This window comes from Panthera pardus, unplaced genomic scaffold (assembly GCF_024362965.1).
Source record: "Panthera pardus isolate Hobbes unplaced genomic scaffold, ASM2436296v1 HiC_scaffold_20, whole genome shotgun sequence".
Classification (NCBI taxonomy): domain Eukaryota; kingdom Metazoa; phylum Chordata; class Mammalia; order Carnivora; family Felidae; genus Panthera; species Panthera pardus.
The window spans coordinates 10,261,815-10,279,271 of NW_026526766.1; the positions used below are offsets into that span (position 1 = coordinate 10,261,815).

General features: G+C 47.4%; 1 protein-coding gene across 2 annotated transcripts in view; it reads right to left on the reverse strand.

Annotated features, from left to right (window-relative positions):
- Window positions 1-16,455, reverse strand: part of DMRT1 (doublesex and mab-3 related transcription factor 1) — a 109,808-nt gene extending 93,353 nt beyond the window's left edge. For both annotated transcript variants that reach the window (XM_019463669.2, XM_019463668.2), the window contains exons 1-2: window positions 15,935-16,455; window positions 12,085-12,268 (exon numbers count right to left, since the gene is read on the reverse strand). In XM_019463669.2, coding sequence (XP_019319214.1) covers window positions 12,085-12,268; window positions 15,935-16,300 — 550 coding nt within the window. In that variant the 5' untranslated portion in view covers window positions 16,301-16,455. The remainder of the gene's footprint in view (window positions 1-12,084; window positions 12,269-15,934) is intronic.
- Window positions 16,456-17,457: the final 1,002 nt, after the last annotated feature.

Sequence of the window (17,457 nt, forward strand, 5' to 3'; positions counted from 1 at the left end):
AGCAGACTCACCAACCAAGATAATTCAATGCAGTTCAGCAAACATATTAGTGTTTGATATATGCAATCTGCTTCCCTAAATTTACTCATAGCCTATATTTTAGATAAACCTCAAACCTCAGGACCAGAGTTAAGGGGTAGTGCAAAAACAGTCGTTTTATAAGTGTTGAGATCAATAGTCATCTGTTAATACATAATGAACTGATATTGGATGGTTGAAGCAATATCTAAGAATTCTTAATACCAATAAACATCAAAAACCCTGTTATTACTAGAATACTGAATCGATATTTTCTTTTGACAAGAAACCAGCTATTTATAGTATACTTTAAGAGTTTCTTGTGCATTTTTTCTCCCGAAAAGCATGTTCAGTGGGCTTGTACAGTAACACCAGATTAATGATTGTGATGTCCACCAAGAGACATCAGGAGACTACAGTAAACTGGGTTTGAACTTTAATTTGCTTCAGCAACGGGGACCAACATTTATGTGAATTTTCTTAGGGGAGTCGAAATGGCTGTCACATTGAATTTTTTGTAAGTTGAAAACTAACAGACAGAGGCTGGAACAGAAACACAGATCTGCACTACAGAGTTGCCTGTGACAACGACAAAAGGGACCCTGACAAGTCAAGAACCCACGGGATGGTGGCCGGAGCCACGGGTCTCACAGGCATCCTTACCCTTCTCCCCTTGCTTCACAGCACCACACGGAACACTGCAAGTCTCGGAGGAGTTGAGATCACCTGCCAGAGGTACAGAATTTATAGTCTCCTGAAGGGGGTGTTAGCAGACACTCCCCTGTGCCCCTTTCTCTATAAACCTCAGTCCTTGGAGAAACATCAGTCCTCATTACCCCAGAGCCATGGATTAGCGCAGCGTGTAAAACAGAGAGAGAAGTCCGCAATAAAGCAGAACTTGAGGGGCTGGGAGAAGAGGAGGAGAAAGAAAGGATGCGGACAGATATAAAAAGGGCTCATCTTATCTCATGTGAGTCTACAGGTGATTTCAAAGACCAAGAAGCTTTGAAGAAAGCTGTGCCAGCAAAACAGTTAATGAGAGGGAGAGAATGGGGAGTTACCGCTTGGTGGGGATGGGCTTTCCGTTTAGGAAGATGAAAAAAATTCTGGAGACGAATGGTGGGGACAGCGGCACAGCAGCCTGACTGCTGCAGGCCACAAAACTGCACGCCAGCAAGAGTCAAAATGGTCAATTTTATGCCATGTATATTTTGACGCGATAAAAATTTTTAAAAAGTCAGTTACATAAAACAACAGGAGGTACGGAAAGGCGTCCACAGGATGCAAAAAATAGTGAGTGATGAGTGGGTGGTCAATGGACAGGACTCTTGAATCAGCAGTTAATAGGAATCCATGGTTCAAGGACTCCGGGGGCAAGCGAAACAGATGACACAGGTGAGCTTTTGGACACGCAAGAGTTTCCCATGACAGAAAACGCAAGGCTGTGTCACACGATGACAACACCTACTGCTGTGACCAGCTATTGGCAGTAAATTCTAAGACAGTCTATGAACCATACCCTTTTCCCACCAGAATATGGAGGACAGGGGTCCATATTCACCAACCCTCAGCTTTTCACTTTTGGGTTCCACCAAAACAATGGTGGTTTTTCATGTTCAGAAATCCAAGGATAAAAGTTATTCTTGCCAAGTTTCTAAGGCAACAGAATTCTTTCTCCATTGTTCTGAGGAAATGCTTGTCCCCCAAGGTCTGAAGAGTTACGTCAGCCAAAATACGGCAAAGAAAGCCCATCACCAGGTCCTCCGTGGTGTACCTTCTCAAACACCATTCCTTTCACTAATAACTGTATGTGATAACGAGGTAAAAGAGGAAACACTGTAAGAGACTGAATATTAACCTATTTCCAGTGAAAATAAAATGCAAACCTAGAGAATCCTCCATGATCTAAACTTCTGGTCATCAAGGAGACTCTCACTGGGTTTTATATCTGTAATATTTACCAGGATGAAGGTATCTTACCTTTTAATTTTAAAAAACTTGGGGCGCCTGGGTAGCTCAGTCAGTTAAGTGTCCGACTTCAGCTCAGGTCATGATCTCAGGATTCATGGGTTCAAGCTCAACGTGAGGCTCTGTGCTGACAGCTCTGAGCCCGGAGCCTGCTTCAGATTCTGTGTCTCCCTCTCTCTCTGCCCTCTCTCTCTCTCTCTCCCAAAAATAAACATTAAAAAAATTTTAAAAACTTAAGTTTGGGGACACCTACCTGGGTGGTTCAGTCAGTCAGGCATCTGACTCTTGATTTCAACTCAGGTCACGATCTCATGGTTCATGAGTTCGAGTCCCAGGTCAGGCTCTGTGCTGACGTTGCAGAGTTTGCTAGGGATCCTCTCTCTCTACCCCTTCCCCACTTGCATTCCTCTCTCTCTCTCCCTCAAAATAAATAAACTTAAAAAAAATAATAAGCAGTAAAAAAACCTAAGTTTGAATTTTCTTGAACCCTCATACCGTCCTTGTGGGAATGTAAAACAATGCAGCCTCTTTGGAAAACATTCTCAAAAGTTCTTAAAAAGGTTAAAAAACATAGTGTTACCATATGATTCAGCAATTGGGACTACTTGGTACATACCTAAGAAAATGAAACGCACGTTCATACAAAAACTGGTACAAAAACGTTACAAAAAAATTACTCCTAAGAGCCACAAAGTGTAAGCAACCCAAATATCCATCAGTTGATGAAAAAAATAGGATATATGCATATAATGGAATATTAATTTAAAAAATGAAGGGGCACCTGGGTGGCCAGTCAGTTGAGCCTCCAACTCTTAATTTCGGCTTAGGTCATGATCTCACAGTTGTGAGATCGAGCCCCACATCAGGCTCCGTGCTGGGCACGGAGCTTGCTTGGGATTCTCTCTCTCTGCCTGCCCTCCCCTGCTTGCGCGTGCTCTCTCTCTCTCTCTCTCAAAATAAATAAATAAACTTTAATTTAAAAATTAGTAATTAATGCATGCTACAACATGGATAAACTTTGCTAACATCAGGATAAGTGAAAGAAGCCAGACACAAAAGGCCACATACATGATTTCATTTACAGGAAGTGTCCAAAAACACAAAATGTCCAGAGTAGGTAAATCTACGTGGACAGAAAACATATTAGTGGTTACCTAGGGCTGGTATGGGGATTGGGAGGAGGGTAGTGACTGCTAATGGACAGAGTTTCATTTTAGGAGGAGGCAAAAATGTTCCACAATTAGAGTCTGGTGATGGTTGCACAACTCCGTGAATTCACCAAAAAACAATGAGTTGTGCATTTTAAATACAGGAATTATATAGTACATGAATTACACCTCTGAGTTGTTAAATTATGTTTGGCTTTTTAGCATTTCAAAAATTCGAATACATTTTAAGAATATCACAAAACAAAAATGTACATTGATCAATGATTTTACTCCCTGACATCTGCAGATGGGTGCATGGCCACTAGTCTAGTGCTTTAACCTTTTTACTTTTTATTTTTTTATTTTTATGGCGGGGGGGAGGGCAGAGAGAGAGAGGAAGAGAGAGAATCTCAAGCAGGCACCACGCTGTCAGCACAGAGCCTAAAGTGAGGCTTGATCCCACAAACCCTGACATCATGGCCTGAGCCGAAATCAAGAAACGGACGCTTAGCCAACCATGCCACCCAGGCACCTGCCTCCCCCCACCCCCCGCCAACAACTAGTCTAGTGTTTAAAACACAACTTCCAATGTTAACTATCACCATTCACTCACTCAACAATGGTTTATGGCCGCTTACTGTAAAACCAGGTACTGCGCTGTGCACATGGGCACAGGGATAAACAAAATACAGTCCCTGCCCAGAAGATCACATTTTCACAAAGGATTGATAAAGATGTAAACCTATCAAAACGTTTTCATGTCTTTTGCAAATGCTGTTACACAACTAATTTGTGCTTGAAACCCAGCATTTATCTTTTTTGTGGCTCTAGATGTTTTCTAACTTTTCTCTTTAGCCACAGGGAGACCAGAAGGCTACCTCCTGTGTACCTTGTTGACTGCCACTGCTCTCCGGAAATACTATCTACAGAGAATTTCTATCAGCCCGATTAATTGCCACGTCTGCCACGCAAGCAAAGACTTCCCTCGGAAGAAATAAAATCGAGGGAGAGCCGATCTAAAATGACGGATACTTGATGATCGGCACCATGACTCTTCAGGGTTTCTTTTCTGTATTCAAGCCTCCAACTGTAGCTTCGGTGAAGGAGTTTTTGTTTTGTACAACATTCTAGAAATTTCCCTGACTGTGAAAGTAAAATTGAGGAATACTTGTATCAAAAGTCTTTTTAAAAACAAGTATCTACATTTTCTATTCTAATAGAAATTGAGAACTCCGTCTAGAATCGATGGAGCTCGTCTCATATAAGTGGCCAGAATTCCTCAAAAGTGAATCTTCAAAGCAGTTTAGATGAAATGCTTTGGGTATTCATTTAAATGAAGTGCTTCCTTCTGTACAATAATGGAAAACTGCAAAGATAACAACTGAAATGAGGGCGCCTGGGTGGCTCAGTCGGTTAAGCGTTTGACTTTGGCTCAGGTTGTCATCTCATGGTTCGTGAGTTCGAGCCCCACACTGGGCCCTGTGCTAACAGGTCAGAGCTTGAGCCTGCTTCAGATTCTGTGTCTCCCTCTCTCTGCCCCTCCCCAGCTTGCACTCTGTCTCTCTCTCTCTCAAAAATAAACATTAAAAATTTTTTGATTGAAATCTTATTTTTTAAATGTTTATTTATTTTTGAGACAGAGAGAGAGAAAGAAAGAGACAGAGAGAGAAATCACAAGCGGGGAAGGGACAGAGAGACAGGGAGACACAGAATCTGAAGCAGGCTCCAGGCTCTGAGCTGTCAGCATAGCTGACATAATTTAACCCTGGCTGACTCAGGGCTCGAACTCACAGGCCAGAAGGTCATGACCGGAGCCGAAGTCAGGTACTTAACCGCCTGAGCCACCCAGGTACCCCTGGAATGTTATTTCAAATTTAAACAACTCCACACAGGGTTTTCAGGTCACTGAAACAATTCTGTGTGACACTACAATGGTGGGTACAGACGGTCATTAAATTTGTCCAAACCCATAGAACACACAACACGAAGCCTGGATCCTCATGTAAACTACAAAGTTCAGGGGTAACGACACGTCCACACAGGTTCAACTGTACCAAGTGTCCTGCTCTGGTGGGGGACGTTGATGGCAGGGGAGGCTGTGCATGTGTGGGGACGGGGGCACACAGGAAATCCCTGTGCCTTCCTCTTCGCCACGACGTGAACCTGTAACTGCTCTAAAGAATAAGGTTTATTTAAAAAAAAAAAAAAATCTAAACTCAGTATCTTCTGTTGTTAATTCATCGGCCACAGTTCTTACTGGTAAGAGCTGCATGGACACACGATTCCATTTTCAAACTGCCACATTTCCCATTTGTAAAGCACGGAGAAGACACACAATGAAACGTGTTCCCCTACCAGCATGTGCTTGCTCCCTGTGTATGCTCGAGTGAGAAATTACTGTGAAGGAAGAGCAGCGAAGTTGGAGGCGGTGGGGGGTGCCCATCATTATCAGACACAGACCTGACTGACCCTTCCGACAGGGGAAAGGTGAGTGAAAGTGGGCCACAGGCCACAGGAGGCCCGGCAGCAGGGGGGAGGCCAGAGACGGTAGGAGGTGGTCTGATGCGAGGGAGTGTGACTTGTGAATGTGTGTGGAAGTGCCCGGTGCTCCAGAAGGGAGGGCCCCAAGGGCGATAACATTCAGGTCCCTACTTACAAAGGACACACATGCGCCAGATGAGCTACAATGCAACCCTTCATCTGACAGCTGTGCCCAGAAAAGGAGAGGCCAAGAACCACGCAGACCTCAGCGTGAGCCATGCGAGAAACAGCCTCCGACTGGTTGCGCAGGAGTTGAAGGACAAGCGGAATATAAAACAGGGGCGCCTGGGTGGCTCAGTTGGTTAAGCATCCGACTTTGGCTCAGGTCATGATCTCACGGTCCGTGGGTTCAGGCCCCAGGTCAGGTTCTGCGCTGACAGCTCTGAGCCTGGAGCCTGCTTCCGATTCTGTGTCTCCCTCTCTCTCTCTGCCCCTCCCCCATTCACACTCTGTCTCTCTCAAAAATAAAAAACATTAAAAAAATAAAATGAAAACTAAAACAAAGAGGAATGCAAATTTTAAAGAGGAAGAACGCCTATGTGAGACTTTTTAAAGTCAACTGGTAATTTTGAAAATTAAGATGTATTTTATGCTAGGGGCGCCTGGGTGGCTCAGACGGTTAAGTGTCAGACTTCAGCTCAGGTCATGATCTCACGATTTGTGAGTTCCAGCCCCGCATCCGGCTCTGTGCTGACAGCTCAGAGCTTGGAGCCTGCTTCGAATTCTGTGTCTCCCTCTGTCTCTGCCCCTCCCCTGCTCACACTCTGTCTCTCTCAAAAATGAATAAACGTTAAAAGAAAAAATTCTAAGACATATTTTACGCTAAAATTAAAAATGGAAAACCGCAGAGATAATGTTGAATAGTTGTGGTTAACTCACTGTTATTTACAATAAAAAATGCTTTTTTTTTTCTTTGCCATTGCACTGAAAATGATCCTGCTAGCGTGAGAAACAACAATGAATAGGGCAGTGCTTCAAAAGGCTGTTTCTTCCACGGTAATACCCACAGTCATAGATGAAAATAATAGTAAGAAATTGTTTCCACCCCATTATTCTAGGAATCTTTGGTAGATGGTAGCCAGTCTCTGGTTAAGGAGTGGAGAGACTTTCCTCTAAGGTACGGGATCCTATTCAGAGGGAGTCTGCTCTCCAATAAGTGAAAACAACAGCTTGGTGATGAACCCAATTAATTTCCTTCACAGTATCCTTAGAATGCAACCAATAATATGGGCAATAATTCTTGGGTGCTTTCCACTCTCACTTTGGCACTTTTGGGAGCCAAAAGGAGATAACTAAGAAACTTCAAGGACATGAAAATCTACTGAATTTCACTAGGCTACTGCCCTTGTAGACACTAAACATTAGATATTAGAGGGAGAAGGGGAACAGCTTGCCTCCGTGTGAGTAGGGCAACTATTCCCTGACCACACTGGCAGCTTTCACCCCTCACTAAATAAAGTTCTAGCCTTTCACATTTATATGATGGAAGGCTAACCCAGTAAAAAATTCCAAGCTGTGGGGCACCTGGGTGGCTCAGTCGGTTGAGCTTCCGACTAGCTCAGGTCATGATCTCACGGTTCAGGAGTTCCAGCCCCTTCTCAGGCTATCTGCTGTTGGCACAGAGGCTGGAGCCTGCTTCGGATCCTCTACCTTCCTCTCTCTCTGCCCCTCCCCCACGCTCACTCGCGTGAGCTCGCTCTCAAAACCAAACATTAAAAAAAATTCCAAGATGTTTTAAGAAAAAAAAAAAATAACTCCAAGTAGGAACAATGCACTCCCATTAAGTTAAATACATGAATAATAGACCTACAAAAGCGAAAGACGAGACACATAAGCCTATATGTCCAGCCAGTAATCCTGGAATGCCAAACAGAAGGGATTTGAGGGTTGGGATTGGAAGTACAACCCCATTTCAATGAATATGCTTTTGTACTCTTTCCCTTTTACTGCATGAAGTTAACTGTTATTTCAAATAAATCCCAATCTGGAAGTTTAATATAAGCTCTACTTATGTGTTAGCAGCAAACTATCTTAAGTTGGGCCCCACGTGCTTCACAAACCTTGAAGGACACTCTTCCAGTCTGTCTATCTCTCTTGGTTCTCTCTCTCTCTCCCACCTCCCTTCCTCTCTGTTCCTCCCTCTATGTATTTATGTAGTTCACCTCTACTGGTTTTTCTGTCTTTCTCTTGCTCATATCCTAGCTCAGTCCAGAAATTATCAATCTCCACTCAAGAGCCTTGGTGCAAGCCTTGGGGTGCCTGGGTGGCTCAGTCGGTTAAGCGTCTGACTCTTGATTTTGGCTCAGGTCGTGATCTCAAGGTTCCTGAGACTGAGCCCTGCACTGGGCTCTGAGCTGACAGCATGGAGCCTGCTTGGGATTCTCTCTCTCTCTCTGTCTGCCCACCCCCCCACCCCCCCACCCCCGCTCTAGGAGTGAGACCGTGTACCTGGGGCTCCTGCCCCATGGAGGTGGGCTGACAAGGGGAGAGCCCACAGGCAGAGGGCCTCCAGAGCGATGCCTCCCAAGCACACGAGCACAGCACATTGGCTTCCTCATTCCCTCCTGCTGAGTGTTGAGTCCAAGACTCCAAAATGACTCCAAGGTCTACCAGCTCCATAGGCAAAAAAAGACAATCTGGTCACATCCTCCTTGACCCTGAACCTTCTAGCTTGCTCCCCTGCTGCTTCTATTTGTGACTTTCCCTGCTGCTACTCTGAAATACTCTTCGAGAACGTCTTTGTCACGCTGAACTCCATCAACCCTGAGATCCTTCTCTAAAGCTCCTCTCTTGGGTATACAATCCAACTCTGACATCCCTTCCACAAGGTGGAGTGCAGGACAGCTGGCTAAGCCAGGCTTACCTGTGGTGCCCTGTAAACTGCCCTGCTTGGACATCTACCCATCACGGGCCTCTCGCTCTGTTCCTCCCCATGAAGATCGGTGGCCACAGCCTTCTAGAACAACAGTGAATGGCAGGGACTTCTGTCCCTAATTAAGTTGTTCTTAATTTCTTGGGTAGCCCTAAATCCCTTCTGAAGATTAAACCACAGCCTCGAATTGTGATTGGTCCTTTTGACAAGGAAACATGGCAACTGTTCCCCCAGCCTCTCTTCACAGGCAGGTAAAATGGAAAATCCATGGGCTTTGAGGCCTTACAGCCCTGGACAGAATCCAAGTTCAACTCAGCTTTTTTCTGGGGCAGCTCCCTTACCACTGGTTTCCTGAGCTGTAACGGGGAATAGTTCCTACCTCAGAAGATGTTTGTGAAAATCAAATGAGTTACTCCCCTCTTTATTCCTCTGACACACCCCTTTCCCATTTCAGCCCTCCAGCGAAATCCACCAGACCAGCCCTTGACCCAGTATTATTTGGTAATCAACCTTAAACACAGCGTATAATCTCAAAGTGTAAAGATCCCACTGCTGATAAATGTATTCAGTCCTTCCTAACAAAAGGGAAGTCTGGAAACCCTTTGTAAGCCTACATTATGAGAAACCAAGCCAAAGAAAGAAAACACGGTTCTCCTTGTAAACTATAGAACCTAGACCCGCAGCAATACTCACAGTGAGAGGTACACAGGCACACCTACCTGCTGCACAGAGACAAGGGTTCCATCTCTCACTGGCTTTCTTCGGTGCCCACTTACCTTTACCTTCTTTATAATGGTCAGGACTCAGGCTTCAAAACCCTCAAAGACCTCCTCCCCCATTTTTGATATGAGGAAACAAAAGGCCCAGAGAGCTTAAGTGACTTGTTTGAAGTTGCACAGCGAGTAAGTGGCAAGGCAGCTGAATAACTTCAGCCCCGCTGAACAAACCGAGTAACTCAAGAAAAGCTTAGTCAAGAGGAATCACACTGCAAGGCTGTATTTCAGGGAGCCTTAGTGGACTCTAAAGATCTTCTATGAATCTCAGCATATGTTTTTATTTATTTTATTTTTATTTTATTTTAGAGAGAGAACATGAGTTGGGGAGAGGGGCAGAGGGAGAATGAGACAGAATTTTAAGCAGGTTCCAAGCTCAGCATGGAGCTGGGTGCGGGGCTCGATCCCACAACCCTGGGATCATGACCTGAGCCGAAATCAAAAGTTGGTTGCTCAACTGACTGAGCCACCCAGACGCCCTTCGGCATGAGTTTTTAGCATGTAATACAGTGGACTACCGAACAACACAGATTTGAACTGCAAAGGTCCACTGACACGTGAATTTTTTAAAATAAATACAGCAGTTCTTTTAACGTATTTTCTCCCTCTTATGACATTCTTCGTAACATTTCTTCTCTCTAGCTTACTTCATTCTAAAAATATATTATATAATACACATAACATACAAAATTCCTGTTTTATATCATTGACTGTTTTATATCATTGGTAAGGCTTCTACTCAACAGTAGCCTATTAGCAGTTAAGTTGTTGGCAAGCCAAAGGTTATACATGCATTTTTGACTGTGCAGGGTGTTGGTACTCCTGACCCCCGTGTTGTTAAGGGTCAACAGTAGAAATATTTGTCAACAGGATTTCACAGATCTTGGTGGATTTCCTAGAACTCCTGCATTCTAGGCCAGTGCCATTCAAAGGAACTCTGCGAAAAATGGAAATGTACACTTTCTGATAATTTAAATAATTACAACCTGAGCTCTAAGTGCCTTCTGAGCACTTGAAATGTGGTAATGCAACTGAGGAGCTAAAGGTTTTAAGTTTTTAAACACATTTTTTTTATAATGGTAAAATGCACGTAACGTAAAATCTCCCATCTTAACCACTTTTAAATGCACGCTTCAGTGACATTAAACACCTCTGTAATGTTGCCACCATTGCCACCATCTGTCTCCAGCACTCTTTGCGTCTTGTAAAGTGCAGCTCTACACCCACAGAACACTAACTCGCCATTCCCTTCTCCCCCCAGCCCCTGGCAACCACCAATCCACTTTCTGTCCCTATGATTTTGATACTCTAAGTATATAAACAGAACCATACGGTATCCATCTTTTTGTGACCGGCTCGTTTCGCTTAGCATAATATCCTCAAGATGATCCATGTCTTAGTGTGTGGCAGAATTCCCTTCTTCTTGGGGCGTCTCAGTGGGTTGAGTGTCTAATTTGGGCTCAGGCCATGATCTCACAATTCGTGGGTTCAAGCCCTGTGTCTGGCTCTGGGCTGACAGCTCAGAGCCTGGAGCCTGCTTCAGATTCTGGGTCTCCCTCTCTCTCTCTGCCTCTCCCTTGCTCACACTATGTCTCTCTCTCTCTCTCTCTCTCTCTCAAAAATAAATAAACATTAAAAAAAGGTTAAAAAAAAGTTTAGAATTCCCTTCCTCCTAAAGGGTGAATAACATTCCACTATATGTATAGACCACATTACCACATTTTTGTTACTCACTCATCTGTCCGTGGACACACGGGTTGCTTCCACATTATGAATGCTATTATCAACGTGGGTGTACAAGTATAGGGGTCTCTACGAGACCCTGCTTCCAGTTCTTTTGGGTACAAACCCAGAAGAGGTGTTGCTGAGTCACAGATCATTCTCTTTGCTATGTTTGGAAGAAACGCCATATTGTTTTCTATGTCAGCTACACCATTTTACATTTCCACGAAGAGTGCACAAAGGATCCAATTTCCTCCCATCCTTGCCAATGTTGTTATTTTCTGGGGTTTTGTTTGTTTTTATTTTTATTTTTTTTGAGAGCCGCCAACCTAATGGGTGCAAAGTGGTATTTCACTATAGTTCTGACTTGCGTTTCCCTAATGATCACTAACGCTCATTGTATACCTTCTTTGGTCTCATGTTTTCATCTTATTTCACTGTACTTAGGTTAAATTTAAATGGCCACACCTGGCAAGGGGCGTCCATCCTGGACAGTGCAACTCTAGACCATCATGATTGCTGAGGTCATTTGGAGACCAGTTTAGCACAATGAGCTCTGGAGGCACATGGACCACGTCAGATACTTTCTGGCTCAGTGGACTCAGCCGGTCACTTAACCTTCCTACCCCTCAGGACCTTTGCAGACACTTTCCCCAAATGGACCGCAGTCCTTGCCAGAGAAATGGGACTTACGGTTCTAGAACACAAGGATCTTTACCTCCCACCAAGAGGACCTCAAAACAGAGGGTGGACTGAGATGAACTCTGGGCCGATCTCAGCCCTCTGATATCCAGTGAGTCTGACTCTGTCCAGATTCAGACTTAGCTATTAGCCAATGGGAAAGCAAAGCTACCAGACTTCCAATTCGAGAATTCCTGGCCATCTCCTTCGTGAGGCAGCCAAAAACAGACCCACAGAGGGAGACCGCTTACGTTCTGGATGTGACGCGTGGCGCAGGCCAGTCCCGAGACCATTTTCGTGGACCGCGGCCCTTCTTCCGTCCTGGCCGGCGAGGCGACCACATGCGCCTCAGGCCCCTTACCTGATGCGGCAGTGGTGGGGGTGCTGGCCGGCCCCGGCTGCGAGGGGCTGCTGCTCTCGGTCATCAGGCACGGGTTGTTGCCATTGCTCTCTCTCTTGACAAGCAGTTCGGCAGCGCTGGGCAGCGGGATGGGGTGGCTGATCCCCAGCTCCTCCTCCTGGGCCTGCTGCCTTCTCAGGGCCACCTGCAAGCACAGGGCAGCAGGTCAGCCCTCCTGCACCCCCCCACCCCCGTCACCTGGACAGCACAGCTGCGCCACAACCACCAGGCCCCCGTCGGCCCCAGGCGTGCTGATTTAGGGGCTTCAGGACGGAGGCCCGAGATCCTCTCATTCCTTGCAAAAGAAAGCCACCCCGGTACCTAGGAGGTGAAGCCAAAGTGGAAGGTGGTTTAGAGCCCACGGTAGGTCACAGCCTGTCCCTTACACCTAGGACTATGTAAAGGAACAGGAAATGAGCCTGGCCAGGGAGGATGGGCGGGGCAGGGGGGACACCCGTAGAGTCAGCCAAGCAGAGTTGTTCAATCTGAAGAGAAGTCAGCGAGGGTAGAACAGGAAGGAAGGAGAGTGAGGTCACTCACTCCTTCTCTCCACACATAAAAGGCCGCCATGCTGGGAACAGCAACCAGCAAGATTCAGCGAGATCGGAGTCCACCATCCCAAGGTACTCACTGTTGAAAAGCAGAAGCAGGAGGTGCACATGGGCAGCCACACTCACCACGCAATGTGGCAAACACCACAGGACAGGGACACATCGACCCCCACAGCAGGACTCTGGAGACAGAGGTGGCTTTGAGTGCAAGAATCAGCCAGAAGTGGTACTGGAACAGGGCCTCGAAGGACAGAATGAGGAACGCCTGGACCGGCAAGAAGGAAGGGTCAGAACAACATAGCACAGGGGAGCAGGGTAGGTGGGAAAGGCAGGGGCTGCCCAGGAAACCCCACAGGGCCCTGATCTCTGGAATGGAGGAGCACGCAGAGCCAAAATGGGAGGAAGGGGCTGGAACACCGTGTTGAGGTCCCTGGGGAAAGGAAGGGAAGGGAGAGGCTGCAGGGGGAAAGAAAGGCAGAGGACAGGCTGGAAGGAAGGAGCCGGAAGTGAGGGTGTAAGGGACCTAACCTAGGAGAGAGACTCCTCACGGTCCCTCTTCAATTTATCTGCTTTTAAATAACATTGTTAAAGGTTCGGGGGGAAAAGTGTAAAGCAAATAGAAGTAAAGTACTTTTGCCTCCTACACGTAACAAAGGAGGAGTATTTCTGTTGAAACTGGACTATTGGTAAGAGCGAAATGAGAAAGTAAAATATCTCTACCTCAGTGGCCCAACTATAAGCCCAAAGTCGAAATCCAAATGGTTAACCAGAAACACAGTTACGATTTATATATTGTTTTAGGAAAACTGTAGTCCACATTTAGCAAACTGATTAACTTGAAAATAATTTCACTCACAACAAGAATCCTCGACTTACAAAACAAAATCCTTAAATAATCAAGATAAAACGACGAACCTTAAGTCTTGGATTCTCCATTAATAACTAAGTTTAGAAACAGAATATGAAAGATTTCACGGAAACAGCAGCAACAACAGCAAAAAATACCCACAGATCTCTGAAATACGTCAATGCATGCTTATACCCCAATTTACACAAATCCCAAGCGTGCACAAAATGCACAGGGTGTTTATTATATACGCCATAAACTAAGGACACTCTTATAAAGACCTCTCAAATATTTTACTTACTTTTTGAGGTTACTTATTTTGAGAGGGAGGGAGAGAGAAGGCGAGCAGGAGAGGGACAGAGAAGACCTCTCAAAGATCTTAAAGAAATGTTATTTAATCCAGAAAGGTGGGGCAATTGATTAAAACACTACCACTTGAAGGTCATATTTAAGTTCAATTTCACACACTCAGAACGAAAAGAATGGCCGTTAATGGGAAATTTTAAAGGATTTCATGTAGCACAGTGCAAGCTTTCTGGTGCAGAAAATGCTGAAGTTTCATATTATAACAGTAACCCTGCGTCGTTTTTTGTTTTTAACATAAGCAAACAGGCTTTTTCCAAGTTGGTGCCCCTTTTAATGAGAAAGCTTATTCAAAATGAATGGCCCTATTTCAATACAGATTTTTAATTATATTTTGAGGACAATTCCCCTCTCAAGCATACTCTCCACACTAAATATTTAAGCTAACAACTAAACGTTCAGAATATTTTTCTACCTACAAACATAACTTCAATGCCCCTAAGTCTTTCTCAGTAAGCTCACGGGGATGCATTTTAACCCTCCATCAGTGTTCTCTCTTCACCCACTCCAGACTAAGCTAAAAACCCATAAGGAAACGAAGGAAAATAACCTGCGTGTCCACTCGCGACCCGTGAAGGCAACATGCAACCAATTTGAGAGACATTTGCAAAATTCAGACGGATATAAAAAGCACCGTCTTGTTAAATCGCTTATAGGAGTTCTTCTCCACGGAGGATATCTACACGATCCCAGTCAAAAGTAGCGCATCGTTAGTAAACATTTCTTTGGTATCTTTTAATCTTAAATAAACGGTCTTAAAAGGATGAAACAAATTTTAGCTGGAAAGAATGTATATTATTCTCCCCTAAAAATCCTTTCGGATACCAAGGACGCTATTTCCGCTGAAGACGCTAAACTGTCCTGCTTGGGATGCTTTAGAAAAAAAAAAAAAAAAAAAACTACAGATCTACCCTTAAACCCTTGCCATTTTCTCCCCTGAGCTGATTTTCAAATATCCTTAAGAGTGCTTTAAAACAGACTCAAAGGAACTTGGACCTGAGTAGGCCAGGTCCAGGCGGCAAAAGTTGAAACGCTAGTAAAATTTCCGCGGCTCAAAATGGCTGATGCGCGTGGCGCGGACCCGCGGGCGGCGAGCTTGGGAAGGGCGCCTGGAGGTGCGCGGGGACCACGCGCGCTGCAGCGACTTTTCCAGAAGGATCTCGCCACCCGCGCGGTACACGAAAGAGCGGCGGCCGCTGTGACCTCCGTGCTGCCCCCCCCCCCCCCCGCCCCCCGCAGTCTGCCGAGCGGGAGCCCTCCAGCACCCTCCCCAAAGTGAGAGCTAGTCTCTGCTCGGGGGCGGGGATCCTAGGGCCTCCGGAGCGGGGTGGGTTCCCCAACTCTGTGCTCGAACAGCGAGGTCGGAGATCCTCGGGACCGCGGGCGGGTTGGCCGCCCAACACTCTCTGCTCTGAAAGCGGGATCAGAGATCCTGGGAATGCTGGTGACCCCCCAAGAGGCGAACCCTGCACCTCTGTGCTCCAAGAAAACCATCAGAGATCCAAGGAATTCTGGGGACCCCCGAAGGCGCGAACCCCGCAACTCTCCTGGAGGACGGGGTCAGGGATCCAGGGACTCCGGGACAGAGCGAGCCCTGAAACGTACTGCTTGGAAAGGATCAGCCATCCTAGGGATGGATTCTGGGAACGCCCGAAGAGGCGAACCCCTCAACTGTCTGCTAGAGGGCGGGGTCGGGGATCCCGAGACTCCGAACGGCGCAAACCCAGCAACTCTCTGCTCTGAAAAAGGGCTGAGATCCTGGGGACCCCCCAAAGGGGCGAACCCCGCAACTCTACTTAAGGGCGAGATCAGGGATCCCGGGGCCTCGGGCAAAGCCCGCACCTCCCCCCCTCCGCGGGCCGGATCGGAGACGACTCCCGGTGGTCCAAGGGTGGTGTGGCGCGTCGCGTAGCTGGGAGGCCTGGGCCCCCGCGGCCGTCAGCGAGCCCCACGGCCTCCCTCCAGAACCCCTGGACCGCGTGGCGCCCGCCTCGTTCGAGGAACTTTAAGGTCGGGGCTGATCCCCCTGTTCCTGGACGCCCGCACTCACCTGCGCGGCCATCACGCGCTGTCTCTCGGCGATCAGGTTGCACTTCTTGCACTGGCAGTCCCGCCACATGCAGAAGCGCTTGTGGCCCTTGAGCGGCGACGCGTAGCCGTGGTTCCTGCATCGCGCGCACTTGGGCAGCCGCGGGGACTTCTTGCCCCCGGAGCCCATGCCCGACGACCCGGAGCCGGAGCCCGAGCCCGAGCCGCCGCCTCCGCCGCCGCCGCCGCCGCTGCCCCCGGCGCCCGCACCACCGGTGCTAGTTAGCTGCGGTCCTGCCGCTTTGCCGAAGCCCCCCGTCTTGCCCTGCGGGGGTGCCCCGGCCTCCGACGGTGCCGAAGGCTTGCTGAATGCTTCGTCGTTGGGCATGGTGCCCCAAAGAGAAGTGCTAGGACCCTCTGGACTCCTCTCTGGTCTGGAGCCGGCTGCAAGGAAAGAGCCCAGCCGACGGCGAGGCTCGGGAGCGGAAGGCGCAGAAAGCGTGCGCGCCGCAGCCGGAGGTGCAGCGGGAGTGGCGAGGTCGAGCCACACAACGCTCAGACTGGCGGGAGTGGGGAGGGAGGAGGTTGTGCCTTTTTTTTTTTTTTTTTTTTGGCGCGCGCGCGCGCGGCGCCCAACTTTTAGATACTTTTCAGAACGTTCCCGGGACTGCCTGGGCGGGAGAAGGCGAGAGGGAATGCAGCCACGCCCACCGCCCCCCAACTCTGGCCCTAGCGTTCCGGCCGCGAGCTAGCTTGCACTGGCTGCAGACGCCGAGGGCACTGCTGCAGGGTGGCTGCAAGTGCAGCCAGAGGTGCAGAGCCGCGGGGATCCTGCGATCTCTGTGCCCGCCCAGGTGCGAAAGCGCGCTGCACCAGCAGGAAGCTCAGCTCCCCAGGGCGAGGGCGTAGTTGTGCATCCTGGTCATGCAAGCTGCTTGGAGGAGATGGAGACCACCCGGTGGGGTTCTCTCGCTCCCTTCCCCCATTCTCCAAGTTAGTTGGGTAAGGCAGAGGTTGGCAGAAGCCAACTCGGAAAGGAAAGAGCCTTCTGTCTCACTTAAGAGAACGAAGTATGAGATTGAAGGCCTGAGAAAAGAGAAGTCTCTGCACTTAATCAGCAAATGAGACTCTCACTGTGTGGGGCTCGATGGCACCAAAAGTTGGGCCTTTCTGTTCTCCAGTTATCCCTTCGTGCACTTATGTTCATTCGTTCACAGGATTTCCACCTGCTGGCTCCAGATAACTTTCAAATCTGTAGCTCCAGCTCTAGTCGCTTCTCACTTTGGGGGCATACAGCTTCTTGCCTTGAGGCAGCTTCACATAGGATCTGCAGGCACGTGAAATTCAGCCTTTAAAAAAAAAAAAAAAAAAAAAAGAAATTCAGCCTTTAAAAAAACCTCGATGGGGGTGGGGTGTGCTTAACAGATGTAGATATTTCTCAAAAGTCATCCCACACTTAAGATCTGTGCATTCACTGTAATTATCCCTCTAAAAACCGTCAGTCATCTTACAGCCTTCTCCCCACCCCCACCCCACCCATGTGTG